Source organism: Cryptomeria japonica, chromosome 10 (assembly GCF_030272615.1).
Source record: "Cryptomeria japonica chromosome 10, Sugi_1.0, whole genome shotgun sequence".
In the NCBI taxonomy this organism is placed as follows: domain Eukaryota; kingdom Viridiplantae; phylum Streptophyta; class Pinopsida; order Cupressales; family Cupressaceae; genus Cryptomeria; species Cryptomeria japonica.
Genome location: NC_081414.1, coordinates 608,027,441 through 608,041,114, shown reverse-complemented (window position 1 = coordinate 608,041,114; position 13,674 = coordinate 608,027,441). Strand labels below are relative to the sequence as shown.

Here is a 13,674-nt window from a genome sequence, read left to right as displayed (position 1 = left end):
GGATACAAGATTAGGCTCGCTAGCTTGCTACAAACATGCTCAATTACAGAACAAGTCACAACCGGGACCTCAAAAATTTTGATCTAGCTTCTATGCTCTATATTTCCTTTGATCTACCTTCTAATGCTCAATTACAATTATTTATACAATCCAAGGGGATCTGGTCGGCCCCAAAAGGATCAAATGCCAAAGAACAAGCCCAAATGTGTAAAACCAACAAGGTCGCCCTCCACTAGAGAGACTCCTCTGGAAAATCCAAACGATGAAGTGCATATCAAAGGGAAGGTTATCCACACACCAAGGAACATTAGAATCAATTCTCAAGGCTTCACAAGCTACATAAGGAATCTGGTAGATTCACCAAAGAAAATAGGTCCAACTAGTTCTGGTGCCAGAAAACTGTCCTGGAAACCAGAATCAATATAACTTGTCGAAAAATGATCCAAATGCTCCACAGTTTAGGAATAAGGAAGATGATCAAGTCCTGAAGCAAAATACAAATCCTCAAGATTCAATGAGCCAATGCCAGAAAATGTAGAATGAAATGCTGAATCTACAAAACAGAAAGAAAAACAGAAAGGAAATATTTTTGGTTGATGCAAGATTGCCAAGAATCGAGGATGCTCCTGCGTCAGAAATCTGAGGTTGTTGAAAAATTGAGTCCCTCACTTGGTTGGGGTCAAAGGAAAAACAAGTTGGTCTACCTCTACCTGAGAAATCCAAGATGTGTCTTCAAATGGTCTGCCCTTCCACTTCACTAGATACTCCTTGTACTGACTGCTCTAGGTAATACACCCAATCCTACTGTCTAAAATGTCTTCAATTTGATCTGGTTCCTTCTGGGGAAACTATTTCTCCTAGTCTGCAATAATATCCTCATTGAATTCCGGTTCATATTACTGATGTAGATCTACAATGTTCAATATAGGTGAAATACTCAAACTATTATGAAACTCCACTTCATTTGCATTTCCAAAACTAAACTTTCTCAATTTATTGCAAGGTCCAAACTTCCTCATCTGAAGTTTGTTATAATTTCCAACCAGGAACCTTTCTTTTCTTAGATACACCATCACTTTATCACCAACTTTAAATTACTTATGTCTTCTCTTCTCATCTACTTTCTCCTTATACTTGATGTTCATGTCCTCCAAATGTTGCTTAATTTGAATATGCAAGACTGTCATGTGGTCTACATAGTCTTCTGCTTCTGCACTTCTCTTATCTTCACTGCTGATATCTCTCAATTTTGATATACCTCTAGGGTGAGCTTAGGTAACAATCTCAAAAGGTGTACTTTTGGTACTCCTGTTTACTGAATTATTGTAGCGAAACTCTTCTTGTGCAAGAATCCAATCCCAACTTCTAGTTGTGTCTTCAACTAAGCATCTTAACAAATTTCCCAAGCTTTGGTTAACTACCTATGTCTGTCCATAAGTCTATGGGTGAAAAGTAGAATTGAATTTCAAATCTGTCTTCATCTTTTTCCAAAGTGTTCTCCAAAAATAGCCAACAAAGTTAGTATCTTTGTTTGAAACTATGCTCTTAGGTAACCCATGCAATCTCACTACTTCCTTGAAAAATAGGTTATCTATATGCACTGCATTTGAAGTCTTCTTACATGGTATGAAATGAACCCTCTTTGAGAATCTATCCACTACCACCAATATAGAATCATTTCCTCTCTGTGTTTTAGATAATCCAAGTATGAAATCATGCTTATATCCTCCCAAGGTCTCTCTAGTACTATCAAATGCTTATACAATCCCACATTTTGACTACTACATTTTGCCACTTGAAAAATACTACAACTTAGCACATATTTCCTATTATCCTTATGAATCTAGGGCCAAAATTAAGGCTCACTCACCAATGCTACTGTTTTATCAACACCAAAGTGTCCAGCTAATCCTCCACTATGTTTCTCCTTTATCAGATTCTCCCTTATAGAATTCTTATGTATGCACAACTGAACTCCTTTGAATAACATCCCATCCTAAATGAAGTAATCCAACCACTTGCTTCTATCTACCATAACTGGTTCTGTACATTCTCTCCAAGGTTCTGCAAAATTTGGGTCATCATCATACAAGGTTTTCAACTCCTCAAATCCTAATACTATCACTCTCATCTTTGTCAGCAAATTCCTCCTTCTACTTAATGCAACAACAACTTTGTTTGACTTTCCACTTCTATGCTTCAACACACAAGTGTAACTCTGCAAAAATTCTACCCATCTCATATGTCTCTGATTCTACTTACTCTGACTGTTCAAATATTGTAAGGCTTGATGATCAGTATACAACACAAACTCCTTAGGCAACAGGTAATGTCTCCATTTCTTCAATGCTTGAACTATGCAATAAAATTCCTGATCATACACTGAATATCTCCTTTGGGCATCATTCAACTTCCCACTTAAATAAGCTACTGCCCTCCCTTCCTAACTCTGGATAGATCCAATTACAGTTCCACTTGCATCACAATCTACTTGAAATACTTTGTTGAAATCCGGTAAAGATAACAGAGGCTGCTCAGTCACTTTCTTCTTTAGTAATTCAAAAAATTTGTTTAGTCTTGTTGTCTACTTGAATTCCTTCCTATCTCCCCTCATTGTCTCAGTCACAGGGTTACAAACTGAATTGAAATTTCTGATGAACTTCCGGTAGAAACTAGCCAATCCATGAAATGATATTACCTCTCCAATGCTTTTGGTGTAGGCCATTCAACAATCGCTTTTACTTTATGAGGGTCCATCTTCAAACCATCTGCAGATATTACAAATCCCAAATAGACTAACTCTTCCTTCATGAAAGTACACTTCTTAAGGTTTATCAACAACTTTTCTTCTCTCAACCTTTGCAAAACTTGTCTTAAATGCAAAAAATGCTCCTATTTTGCCTTACTGAAAATCAGAATGTCATCCAAATATACAATAACAAACTTACCCAAGAATTTCTTCAATACCTCATTCATCAACCTCATCAAAGTACTCAGTGCATTAGTTAACCTAAAAGGCATAACCAACCATTCATACAGTCCTTCATTTATCATGAATGTTGTCTTCCACACATCTCCTTCTCTGATCTCGATTTGATGATATCCACTCTTCAAGTCTATCGTTGTGAAGTATTTGGCTCCACTCAAATAGTCCATTATGTCATCCATCCTAGGCAAAGGAAATCGGTATTTCACTATGATATTGTTTATTGCTCTGAAATCAGTACACATCCTCCATTCTCCATTCTTCTTAGATGCTAATATTGTTGGTACTGCACAAGGACTCAAACTTTCTTTGATCAAACCTTTCCTTAACAATTTTTGGACTTGTCTATTTAGCTCTTTGTTCTCTGCCAGTGTCATCCGATGTGCAACTTTGTTAGGAAAAATAGCTTCAGGAATCAAGTCAGTGTAATGACTGATACTTCTCATAGGTGGTAATCCATTAGGCAAATTATCTAAAATGACATCTTCATATTCTGTCAGTAACTGCTTTATCTCTTCCAGTTGTTATTTTTCATGCTCCTAATGCCCAGTCTTCTTAGGAACTAAGGAAAAACACACATTCTCATGTCTCATTCCATCCACCTAATAGATTCTAGAATTCGTACAAACTTCACTCTTGAAAGGCTCCTCCAAGAGTAATAAGGTTTGCTTCATCCCATTGGCCACAATAGTGTATATATTCATTCTCCCATCATGTATTGCCTGTTTATCAAACTGCCAAGGTCTACCCAACAAAAGGTGAGAAACATCCATACGCATAATATCACACAAGACTTTGTCATGATAATTCCCAATTTTCAATTTCACCAAACATTGCTCACTTACAACTTATTATCATCTTGAATCCATTCTATCTGATAAGACTTAGGGTGTTTCAATCTTTCCAAATTAAACTCAATCACTATCTCTTATGAAACAAGGTTATCTGAACTACCACTATCAATAACAACTTTACAACACTTATTGGATACCTTACATCTGGTCTTGAACAAATTTGTCCTCTGCAAGTGCTCCTCATCTTCTCTGGTATGACAGAAAGCTCTCCTCATCATCAACAATTCTCCATCTTCTAGTTTGTTAACTGATCCGATGGGGTTTTCTTCCACCAATGTTGTTCTCCTAGTGTTTTTTGTCTTTTTACATTCGAAAGCACGATGTCCTTCTCCTCCACACTTATAGAAAGTTCCTCTAAACACTCTCTTATCTAGTCTTCTATCATCTTTTCCAAAATTTTCACTCTGGTAGCGATCTAGTTCTTTGGACTCCAGTAATTTTTTCTCATCTTTCTGGTATGTATTGCCTTCTTTTGTTCATCTTCTCTTCTACTTTCAAGGTATACTGGTATTCTTCTTCAACACTCTAGAACTTGATCAAATTGAGTTCATCTTGTATAGACATCTTTAGTCCATTCAAATATCTTGCAACTTATTGAACCTCATCATCAACATGTCTGGATCTGATATTCAAATTGTAGAATGCTTCAGTATACTCCTTTACACTAGATTCCTTCTACTTCAAATTCTGCAACTTCCAAAACAAATTCACTTGATAATTAGTTGGCATAAGTTTGATTTTAACTTAGCAACCATCCGATCCCATGTTTTGATCTTTTCTTTACCTCTTATCTCTCTATCAACCTACAAATGCTCCCACCAAAGAGATGCATGACCTTTCAACCGGGTGTAGGCATATTTCACCTTCCTTTCCTCTATGGTGTTCTAAAAATTAAAATATTTCTCCATCTTCGAGATCCAATCCATCAATTCATCTGAATCCAACTTTCCATCATATTCCGGTGGGGTAAAATGTGGTGTAGTATTTTCCCTACTCAAAACCCTTAAGAACCTTTCTTCATCTAGATCAATCACCGGTGGGTCGACTTGTTCTGTTGGGGCTTCTTCTCCTTCATCTTCACTCACATCTTCAATATGTCAGCCTCTTCACTGGGCTGTCTCAACGGCTTCCAATTGGGCTGGAATTCCTCTCAATATTTCCATCACAACTGGGTCCACATTCCCACATACTCCACCATTCCTATTTCCTCTTCATGCCATCTTCATGCCAGTCCTCTGCAGTTGCAGGTGGGATCCACAATCCTCCACCCTACAACAAAATTCTTAGAACAAAGCAATCTCTGGAACGAAAACTCGCTCTGATACCACTTGGTGTCGTCATCGGTTAGGAGGGACCTCAAAGATATCAGTCTGAACCAGTTAGCAAGAGTAAACACAACAGAACCACAAGGATATGATGGATGTAGTGTAGAATAGGTGACAATTGGGACCTCAAAACTTTTGATCTAGCTTCTATGCTCTATATTTCTTCTGATCTACCTTCTAATGCTTAATTACAATAATTTATACAGTCCAAGGGGATCCAATTGGCCTCAAAATGATCAAATGCCGAAGAACAAGACCAAACGTGTAGAACCAATAAGGTTGGCATTAGCCAAAGAGATTCCTCTGGAAAATCCAAAGGATGAAGTGCAAATCAAAGGGAAGGTCGGCCACATGCCAAGGAATGTCGAAATCAACTCTCAGGGCTCCACAAGCTACGAAAGAGATTCGATAAATTCACCAAAGCAAATAGGTCCAACTGGTTCCAGTGCTAGAAAACTATCTTGGAAACCGGAATTGATAACTTGTCAGAAAATGATCCAAATGCTCCACGGTTCAAGAATAAGGAAGATGATCATGTCCTCAAGCAAATTCAAACTCCTCAAGATCTAGTGAGCCAATGCTAGAAAATGTAGAATGAAATGGTGAAACTGCAAAACTGAAAGCAAAACAGAAAGAAAATATTTTTGGTTGATGCAAGATTGCCAAGAACTGGGGATGCTCCTGCATCTTAACCCCCCAACTCCCCCCTCAATTTTCCTCCTTGTTGTTGCCAACAAAAATATGTTGACATCAATGACAACACATCTCTCAGATATCACTAAAGCACATATTTGCAGCATACTCCAACAATCTCCCCAAACATCCAACACCATTGACCAAACCATAATAGTGAGGTAGCTTCTTATCTATTTAATTAGGAGGATTACAATTCTAAACCAGAGATTAGATTTGCATAGAGATGGATGTCAGGAGCGTCTCTTTTGTGCTTTTATCTTTGTTCATGACTACTTATGTTCTAGCTGCACAAAATATAAAGCCTTCCTCGGTCTATATAGGGCATATGGATAAGTTTTCTATGCCTAGTGAATTTCCTACTCATGTTCATTGGTATACATCGCTTCTTTCATCTCTAAAAGTAGTAAATGACTAGTAGAACATAGAGGATAATTTGTATATTTACACTTAAGATACTGTAATGGACGGCTTTAGCACTAGACTACCAAAGTCGCAGCAGGATATGCTAGAGGAGATGTCAAGTCACCTATTATCATTTTCTGATTCATTGAGAAGCATGTATACCACACATTCAATACAATTTCTGGAACTCAATCCTGATAAAGGTAATTTGAAAGAGTCGTGTTCTGGGCAATACATAATCATGGGCATGTTGGGTACTGAAATATGGTTGGAGTCAAAGTTTCAATGACGATGGAATAGGACTAGTTCTAGCCAAATGGAAGGGAGTTTGTCAAAATGGCACAGACTAAATGACTCTTCGCTCTTCAACAGAAAGTTGATAAGAGCGTGTTACTTTAACAAAGAGTTTAGGGCCATTTCTGAAAAGCTTAGCCTCGATGGCCCTATTCCTATGAAGGATTCTATAGGCCACGGAAGTCACAAATCATCTACTGAAGGAGGTAAGTGCATGGAAGGTGTTGATTTCTATGCTTACGCTCTTGTTGAAACATGTGGTGTGGCTCCTCTAATGGAAGTTGTCATGTAAGGTCATATGGTAAAATGGAAGTCCAGGATCGGATGCATTGGTTGCAATGGAGACTGCAATTTGAGATGGAGTTGACGTTATGTCTATGTCGTTTGGCTACCTCTGGCCTCCCTATTTCCAAGATGCTATAGCCCTAGGAGCTTTTGCAGCTATAAAGAAAGGTGTTGTCATTGTATGCTTTGCTGAAAACAGTGGGCAATGGAAAAATATAAACAATGGAGCACCGTGGTATTTCACAATAAATGTCAGCACGATCGATAGAGATTATGAAACTACTTTGAAGTTAGGTGACGGTAGTGTTTCAAAGGCTCCTCCTTCTACACTAACCAAAATAGAAGCTATCACATAACCAAGAGCAAGGTCGTTTACCAAAACGGAGATCCTACATGTCTAAGACCGTTCAATGTGGCCATAGTGAACAAAACAATGGTGATGTGCAAGAATACCAACTCTTCACTTATTCGAGCTTTGGTAGCCATGAGAGTGTGGGATGGATGGACATGCATCAACATCACTTATAAAAACACAAACAGAAAATCTACTCATCAAATTATGCTATTTCTATTCATCCATCAATTGTAAATACATACAATTATTTTCTAATGCTATAACATTCATTTCATCATTTGATTGCATCATTGCTTGATACAAAACTATTACATGATACCTCTATATATAGAAGTCTTTGAACAATTGTGAAAACTTTCTAAAAACATCCTATGCCTTTCTAGATATTAGACCCACATACCAAATGCAAATGTTTTTCTTCATTTATCTTATTTAATTCTTTCTTAAATATTCTTATCAATATTTAATTTTTACATCATTGCTTGATACAAAACTATTACATGATACCTCTATATATAGAAGTCTTTGAACAATTGTGAAAACTTTCTAAAAACATCCTATGCCTTTCTAGATATTAGACCCACATACCAAATGCAAATGTTTTTCTTCATTTATCTTATTTAGTTCTTTCTAAAATATTCTTATCAATATTTAATTTTTACATTTTATTGAAGAAAGAAATTACATATTCCAACACATAGCCCAAAAACTTGCGGTGTCGCAGAATGTTCCCATCATGTCTTTTCGTGATAATCTTTTGACCAAAATCATCTTGAATGTAGAAGCAGCTCTAGTGAAGTATGTGTCTTCAACGTCAAATCCAGTAGCGAAAACACAGTTGGGTTTGACGTTCCTAGGCATGAAGCCAAAATTGTAATCTCTCGAGGGCCGTATCCACCAAGCCAAAATATACTGAAGCCCAATGTCACAGCACCTCTTGTTGCAAACATCTTAGCCGCGTGGCTTCCAAATACAACTAATGGAGACAGCTATGCCATTGAATCTGGCTCTTCCATTTCATCTCCCCATGTGGTTCGGCTGGTGTTTCTGATGAAAGCCGTTCATAGCGAGTGGAGTCCTGCTATTATCAAGTCTGCCCTAAGGACCACTTCTTACACTGTCGACAATTCCCACAACGCCATTATCGCCGTCGGTTTCAACGGCAGCGCCCCAACGCCATTTGATATGGGTGTAGGCCATGTCGATCCTAATAAAGCCGTTGATCCTGGAATTGTCTATGAAATCGGCGTGGAAGACTATGTCAATTATCTGTGCACTATCAACTACACCACCCAGCAAATTCAATCAATTACCGGAACACCTGCTTAATTTCCGGCCGGCCTTGACTTGGGTTCCGACGGTCTAAATTATCCTTCCTTTATTGGAGTCTTCGACGAGAATGCCACTTTATCCTCCTCTTCGACATTCAAGAGAACATTGACAAATGTGGGAGATGATAATGCAGTCGTTAAGGTGCCCAAAGGACTCAAATTGCACGTGGTTCCTGATGCTGTGGAATTTAAAGAGAAATTTGAGAAAGTCAATTTCACTGTCACTATGGAAGTAGAGGAAGGTGTGGTGAGAGAATTACGGATATTTGGGTTGGGTTGATAAGAAAGGCCATGCTGTGAAAAGTCCAGTGGTTGCACTCTTTCAATGAGGTACAGCTCTACAATCGTATTAGTGAGTTTTAGTTTCTACTAAAGATACAAAATAATTTGTTTGTTTCATATGTTCGTGAAATTTACAATATAAGATATCTTTAGTTTGTTTAGTTCTTGAGTCGATGATTACTTAACTACTAGCATGAAGCATCGAGTTTTTATCTTACAATGAGGAAAGAAGACATACAGCTATTTATAATGTTTAGATTTGTCTTTTCGATGTGTATATACATTGATTTCATAAAGCTTAGTTAAAAGGTCATTGCATCACATTCATACACAAATTCTTTTAGGAGGATAAAATAAATGCATTAAGGGAAGGTGTGCATGCCCAAACTCTCTCAAATGAAACTGCACCTTACGTTGTCTGATAATTTCACCCTTCACCTTCTCTAAATTCTCTTGAACTTCGACATCAGGAATATTTATGTGATCAGAAACAATTTTTGTGTAAGCAAATCCACAACATTCCAACGAGTTGAAGGCGAAGTCCTAAAAGAGCCTGCCTACAGCAATGCTCTAAACGACCGATCAAAGTTTCAAGGGTTGAAAATGCTCCAAAGTGAAAGAAATAATTGAATATAAAAACACAATAAAAGGCAAAAACTGAAGAAAGAACATAAGACGAAAATAAGTAACGAGGAAACTGTTCTAGACGAAAAACTAAACTTGGTTCTGGATGAGTGGAATGCTCTTATGATCCTCCACAGTATGAGGTCTATATAGTCTTCTATGTTTGTCTGTCTTTTTTTTTCCAAGTACTCTATTTTATATTAGTTCTAGTACTACTTTGGGGGAGAAACTTATTCTGTTATTGAACTTCTATATTTTGATGTAATAAGTATGGGTTTTGAATCCTTTTCCATCTTAGGTAATAAAAATAAAGTTATAATATATTAATTTTCTTATATTGATTAAAAAGGTTTAAATTATAGAGAATTTGAACTCTTTACAATCTGTAGTAAAAATATAAAAAAATTATTTTTTGAATGATGTAATCTTTGTTGACTTCAATATTTCTGAATGTGCAAAAATATTTGGAGATTTTGTCTTTTGAATATGTTAGAGACAAGAATAGTCATTTTTTCTACCTTGTTTGTATAAATAATATCTTATGTATTTTTAATCTATGGTTAGCAATATTAAACAAAGATTTATAATTGCATCTATAATTTAAAATCTCTTTGTTTAGATTTAAAGATATTGATTGTGAAATGCTAGTTGTTTAATAACTACCAACAACTCAACCTATTTTAAAACACATCTATGGTTAATTGTTGGTAGTTATTGAGGTGCTTAATCACATCTTGAGTGTCAGCTAAAGTGTTATAAATCTTGTTAAAATTCACCTTTTAAATATCAATCTTATCAACTTATTTGAAATTATTATCTATTTTAGCATTATAATCTAGTTTAAAAGAAAACTTATGCTATTTTTAGTACTGCATTTTTTAGTATGTCCTTTGCTGAAAATAAATAAGAGCATAATTTATACTCAAAGAATGCCAAAGTTTTGTTGGTGTATAGACATCCTCATGTGGCTTGATTTTGTGTTAACCTAGGTAGGGTGGTAGGTGGGGTATTTGTCATATATATGTACCTCCTTATGCATTTTGCATCACACTTAATACACTCAAGTCTTTTCTCTTCCAATTTTTCCTCTTTGTTGTTTTCATTTTTCCTAGTTTCCTTGATAAATCACACATGATATTAGAGGGTTTGATAGTCCAATGCAACTGAATGAAAATAACATTAAAAAAGTCAGCATGAAGGTTCAAGGAGAATATTTCCATATTTGAGGCATGGATTACAATTTGTTTAAGTCTACAACTCTAATCGAATCAAAATTTTGAAATTTAGATTGAAATTTATTTTCAAATTGAGTTAATTTGTCCAGTGTTTTGGAATTTGCTTCAATACTTTGTAAATATCCACATATTTAAAATCTTCCACAATAAACCTTTATATATTACTATTCATTTTTAGATATTTGAAAGTATTCTTATCTTATTCTGAAGTATTTGAAAATTAAAAAAAAATTGTGCTAATTTAACTTGATTTAAGAAAAATGACTCAAAGTTTGGTTAAAATTTGCACTTTTTTACAAATTCATTATACTATTTGAAAATATATGAGGTCTCTAGAAGAAATCATAAATATTAGAAATTATTTTACAAATTGACCTAGTTTTTGGCTATTTTTAGTTAATCTTTAACAAAATTTTCATGAATTGACCTTCGATCTATAAATTATCTATTCATTTACCACCAACCTGCAACTGTTAGGTTTTTTAATACTGCAAAAAGGTGAGTACATGCCATATTTATCATTTAACATCTATTTTACACTAAGTTTTAATTAATAATGTAATTTATTTATATCTTGAACACAAAGTGACGCCTATTTTTTTACAAAATTTGAAACTAATAGCTATGTTAACTTCATATTGGCTTTTTTTTTGGCCTTTTAAGATTCACTATTAGCATGTGAGACTTTTAAATTATTGATTATTTCAACATAATTTGTGGAGGTGAGCCATTCCTTTAGTGTAATTGATAATTTTGGTGACATTGTTAGGTTTGTTTCCTGTAAATCAATTAATAGTAGAGTATAGGATGCCTAGATCCCCTTTTTGAGGTTCTTGGGGACCTTATCCCTTAGCAGGAACTTGGTGGTGGAGCTTTTGGTAGGTATCTATGGGCAATACCCATAGGGAGGGATTGGGTGTAGCAACCCCAATGCAAAAAATGACCAATATTTAATAAAGGGACTTGCTATTATTTTGTCATGTAAATTAACCTTTCTAAAATTTCTAAAATACTTGATAAATAAGTGGTTGTCAATAATGAAATCATCATGATTTTGAGTTGTCTTAATTGGACAATTAAAGAAAGTGGATGACTATTTATTTGTGGATGTATCCCATATTATTTGAACCATGTTGAATTTGTTTCTTATTATGAATTATTATTTTTTGTCTTTATTTTGCATTATATTTAATATTTCCTATTGCTTTGGTCATCATAAACCTTTACAATTGTATGTGTATCCAATATAATTAATATAATATACTACCAGCTGACAAACATAAATATATTCAAACTTGCAAAAATATTAATACAACACAACTCTTACCACTAGTCTCGTAAAGTCCCTTGAGTTTAGCACAACAAAAAAAAAAAAACAATGATAGTTCCATTTCATAAATATAAAAACCATGTCATGGAAAAGTTTGAAATATACAAGCAACCACCATGAAACCATGATCACCACCAAATATACTTTCATGGAATTCCATCCAAGTCTCACATTCTTGTTAATATAGTTAATAGATATAAGTCCAACAAAATAGCTATATTAACTAACACCATGTTTTCTATTTTGCTATATTAATTAAAATAGGATCTAGTTCTCTCTCTTAACTGATAGCTTTATCTTTTGTTTTGTCTTGTCTGTCTGTGTTTCTTTTTTTTTCGTGACTGCTCGGGGTTGTTCCCCTTGTAGCGTCCTAAAATTGCGACACTTGCAATTTCGACTGCATTTCGGTCTTCACGATGGCGACGCAACACGGAACCTAAATGGAGACCCCGAAACTTGTCCATGACACCAAAAACTGCATTTTCAAGCACCCTGGCCTGAACCTCCTTTGCACCCTGCTATCCCAGGAGGTGGGACCAGAGCGCCCAGCGCCCTGGTCCCCCAGGACCATGGTGCCCAGCGCCCTAGTCCCTAGCCCTATTTTGGGCCCGGTCTCCTATGGGACTTTGGGTCTTTTTGTTTGCAAATTGGAAATTATCTTTCCTGGTCGGCCTAAGGTCAGAAAAATCAGTCTATTAACCCTAATTGGCAAGTATATAAACTACATTTTCCTCTCCCATTTTGGTAGATGAAAAGGAGGAAGGACATATGTGTACAAGGCGTGAAAACGATATTCAAACATTCAAGCATTCAAGCATTCCTTCTAAGTCTCCATTCAAGGCTAAGTGTTGCATTCAAGACAAGGATTCAACCATTGAAGAGGAGATCACTTACTACATACTACTACAACATACAACATACAACAACATCTATACCTTCGCACATAAGGATACAAACATCCTTACAACAAGGTATTAGTACTTGTTTTACATTACAGACATTTACATTTACAGCATTTCTCATTTCTTGGTTAATTCCAAAACCGGGGTTTGACCTAAAGCCAAACCCCTAGTCCCTAACCCCCCAATCGTCTTCGCTTTTCTGTGTGTAGGTTGCAGGTACGCGGCTAAAATTGAAGATCTGGAATCCTTGTGCAGAGACGAACAGATCCCCCTTCGTTTCGCGGATTTTTCGGAGGACCGTGTGCACGCCGGGTGCCATCGTCCCGTCAACATTCGCTCAAATTTGCAGGACAGCGCTGTATCGACATTTTACTGCTAATTCCAGGTCCGCAGCTTCATCCTGTATCCCTATCTCAGTTTATAAGCGAATCTTTCTCACTTTCTATGCATTCCTAGCTTAATCATTCTATCCACAATCTTTACAAAAGAGGGTAGCCTTGCTGTCTTAACCCTTGAAACGCATTTAGCATCCAATCTTGCATTGTGTGGGATTGGATCTTGTGGGTTTCAACCCCTCTTTTGAATGTAAAGTCTCCCTAAGTGAAAACCATCAACCCTAGCAACCTCCCTTCTCTCTCCTTGGAGTTGGAAGAGGGGAGAGCAACTAGGGTTCGATCGATTTTCTGCTTTACACCCCTATTTTGAAGTTGTTTCATGTCTATTTGGCTAATGGCCGGCTATTGTAAAACTTTTAATTTCAGGTCCATGTAAAA

At 36.2% G+C, this 13,674-nt stretch overlaps 1 protein-coding gene across 1 annotated transcript in view; it reads left to right on the top strand.

Moving 5' to 3' along the window:
• LOC131064331 (subtilisin-like protease SBT3.18) overlaps positions 1 to 8,526 on the top strand; it is a 31,392-nt gene extending 22,866 nt beyond the window's left edge. The window contains exon 2 of the mRNA XM_057998439.1: positions 7,980 to 8,526. Coding sequence (XP_057854422.1) covers positions 7,980 to 8,526 — 547 coding nt within the window. The remainder of the gene's footprint in view (positions 1 to 7,979) is intronic.
• Positions 8,527 to 13,674: the final 5,148 nt, after the last annotated feature.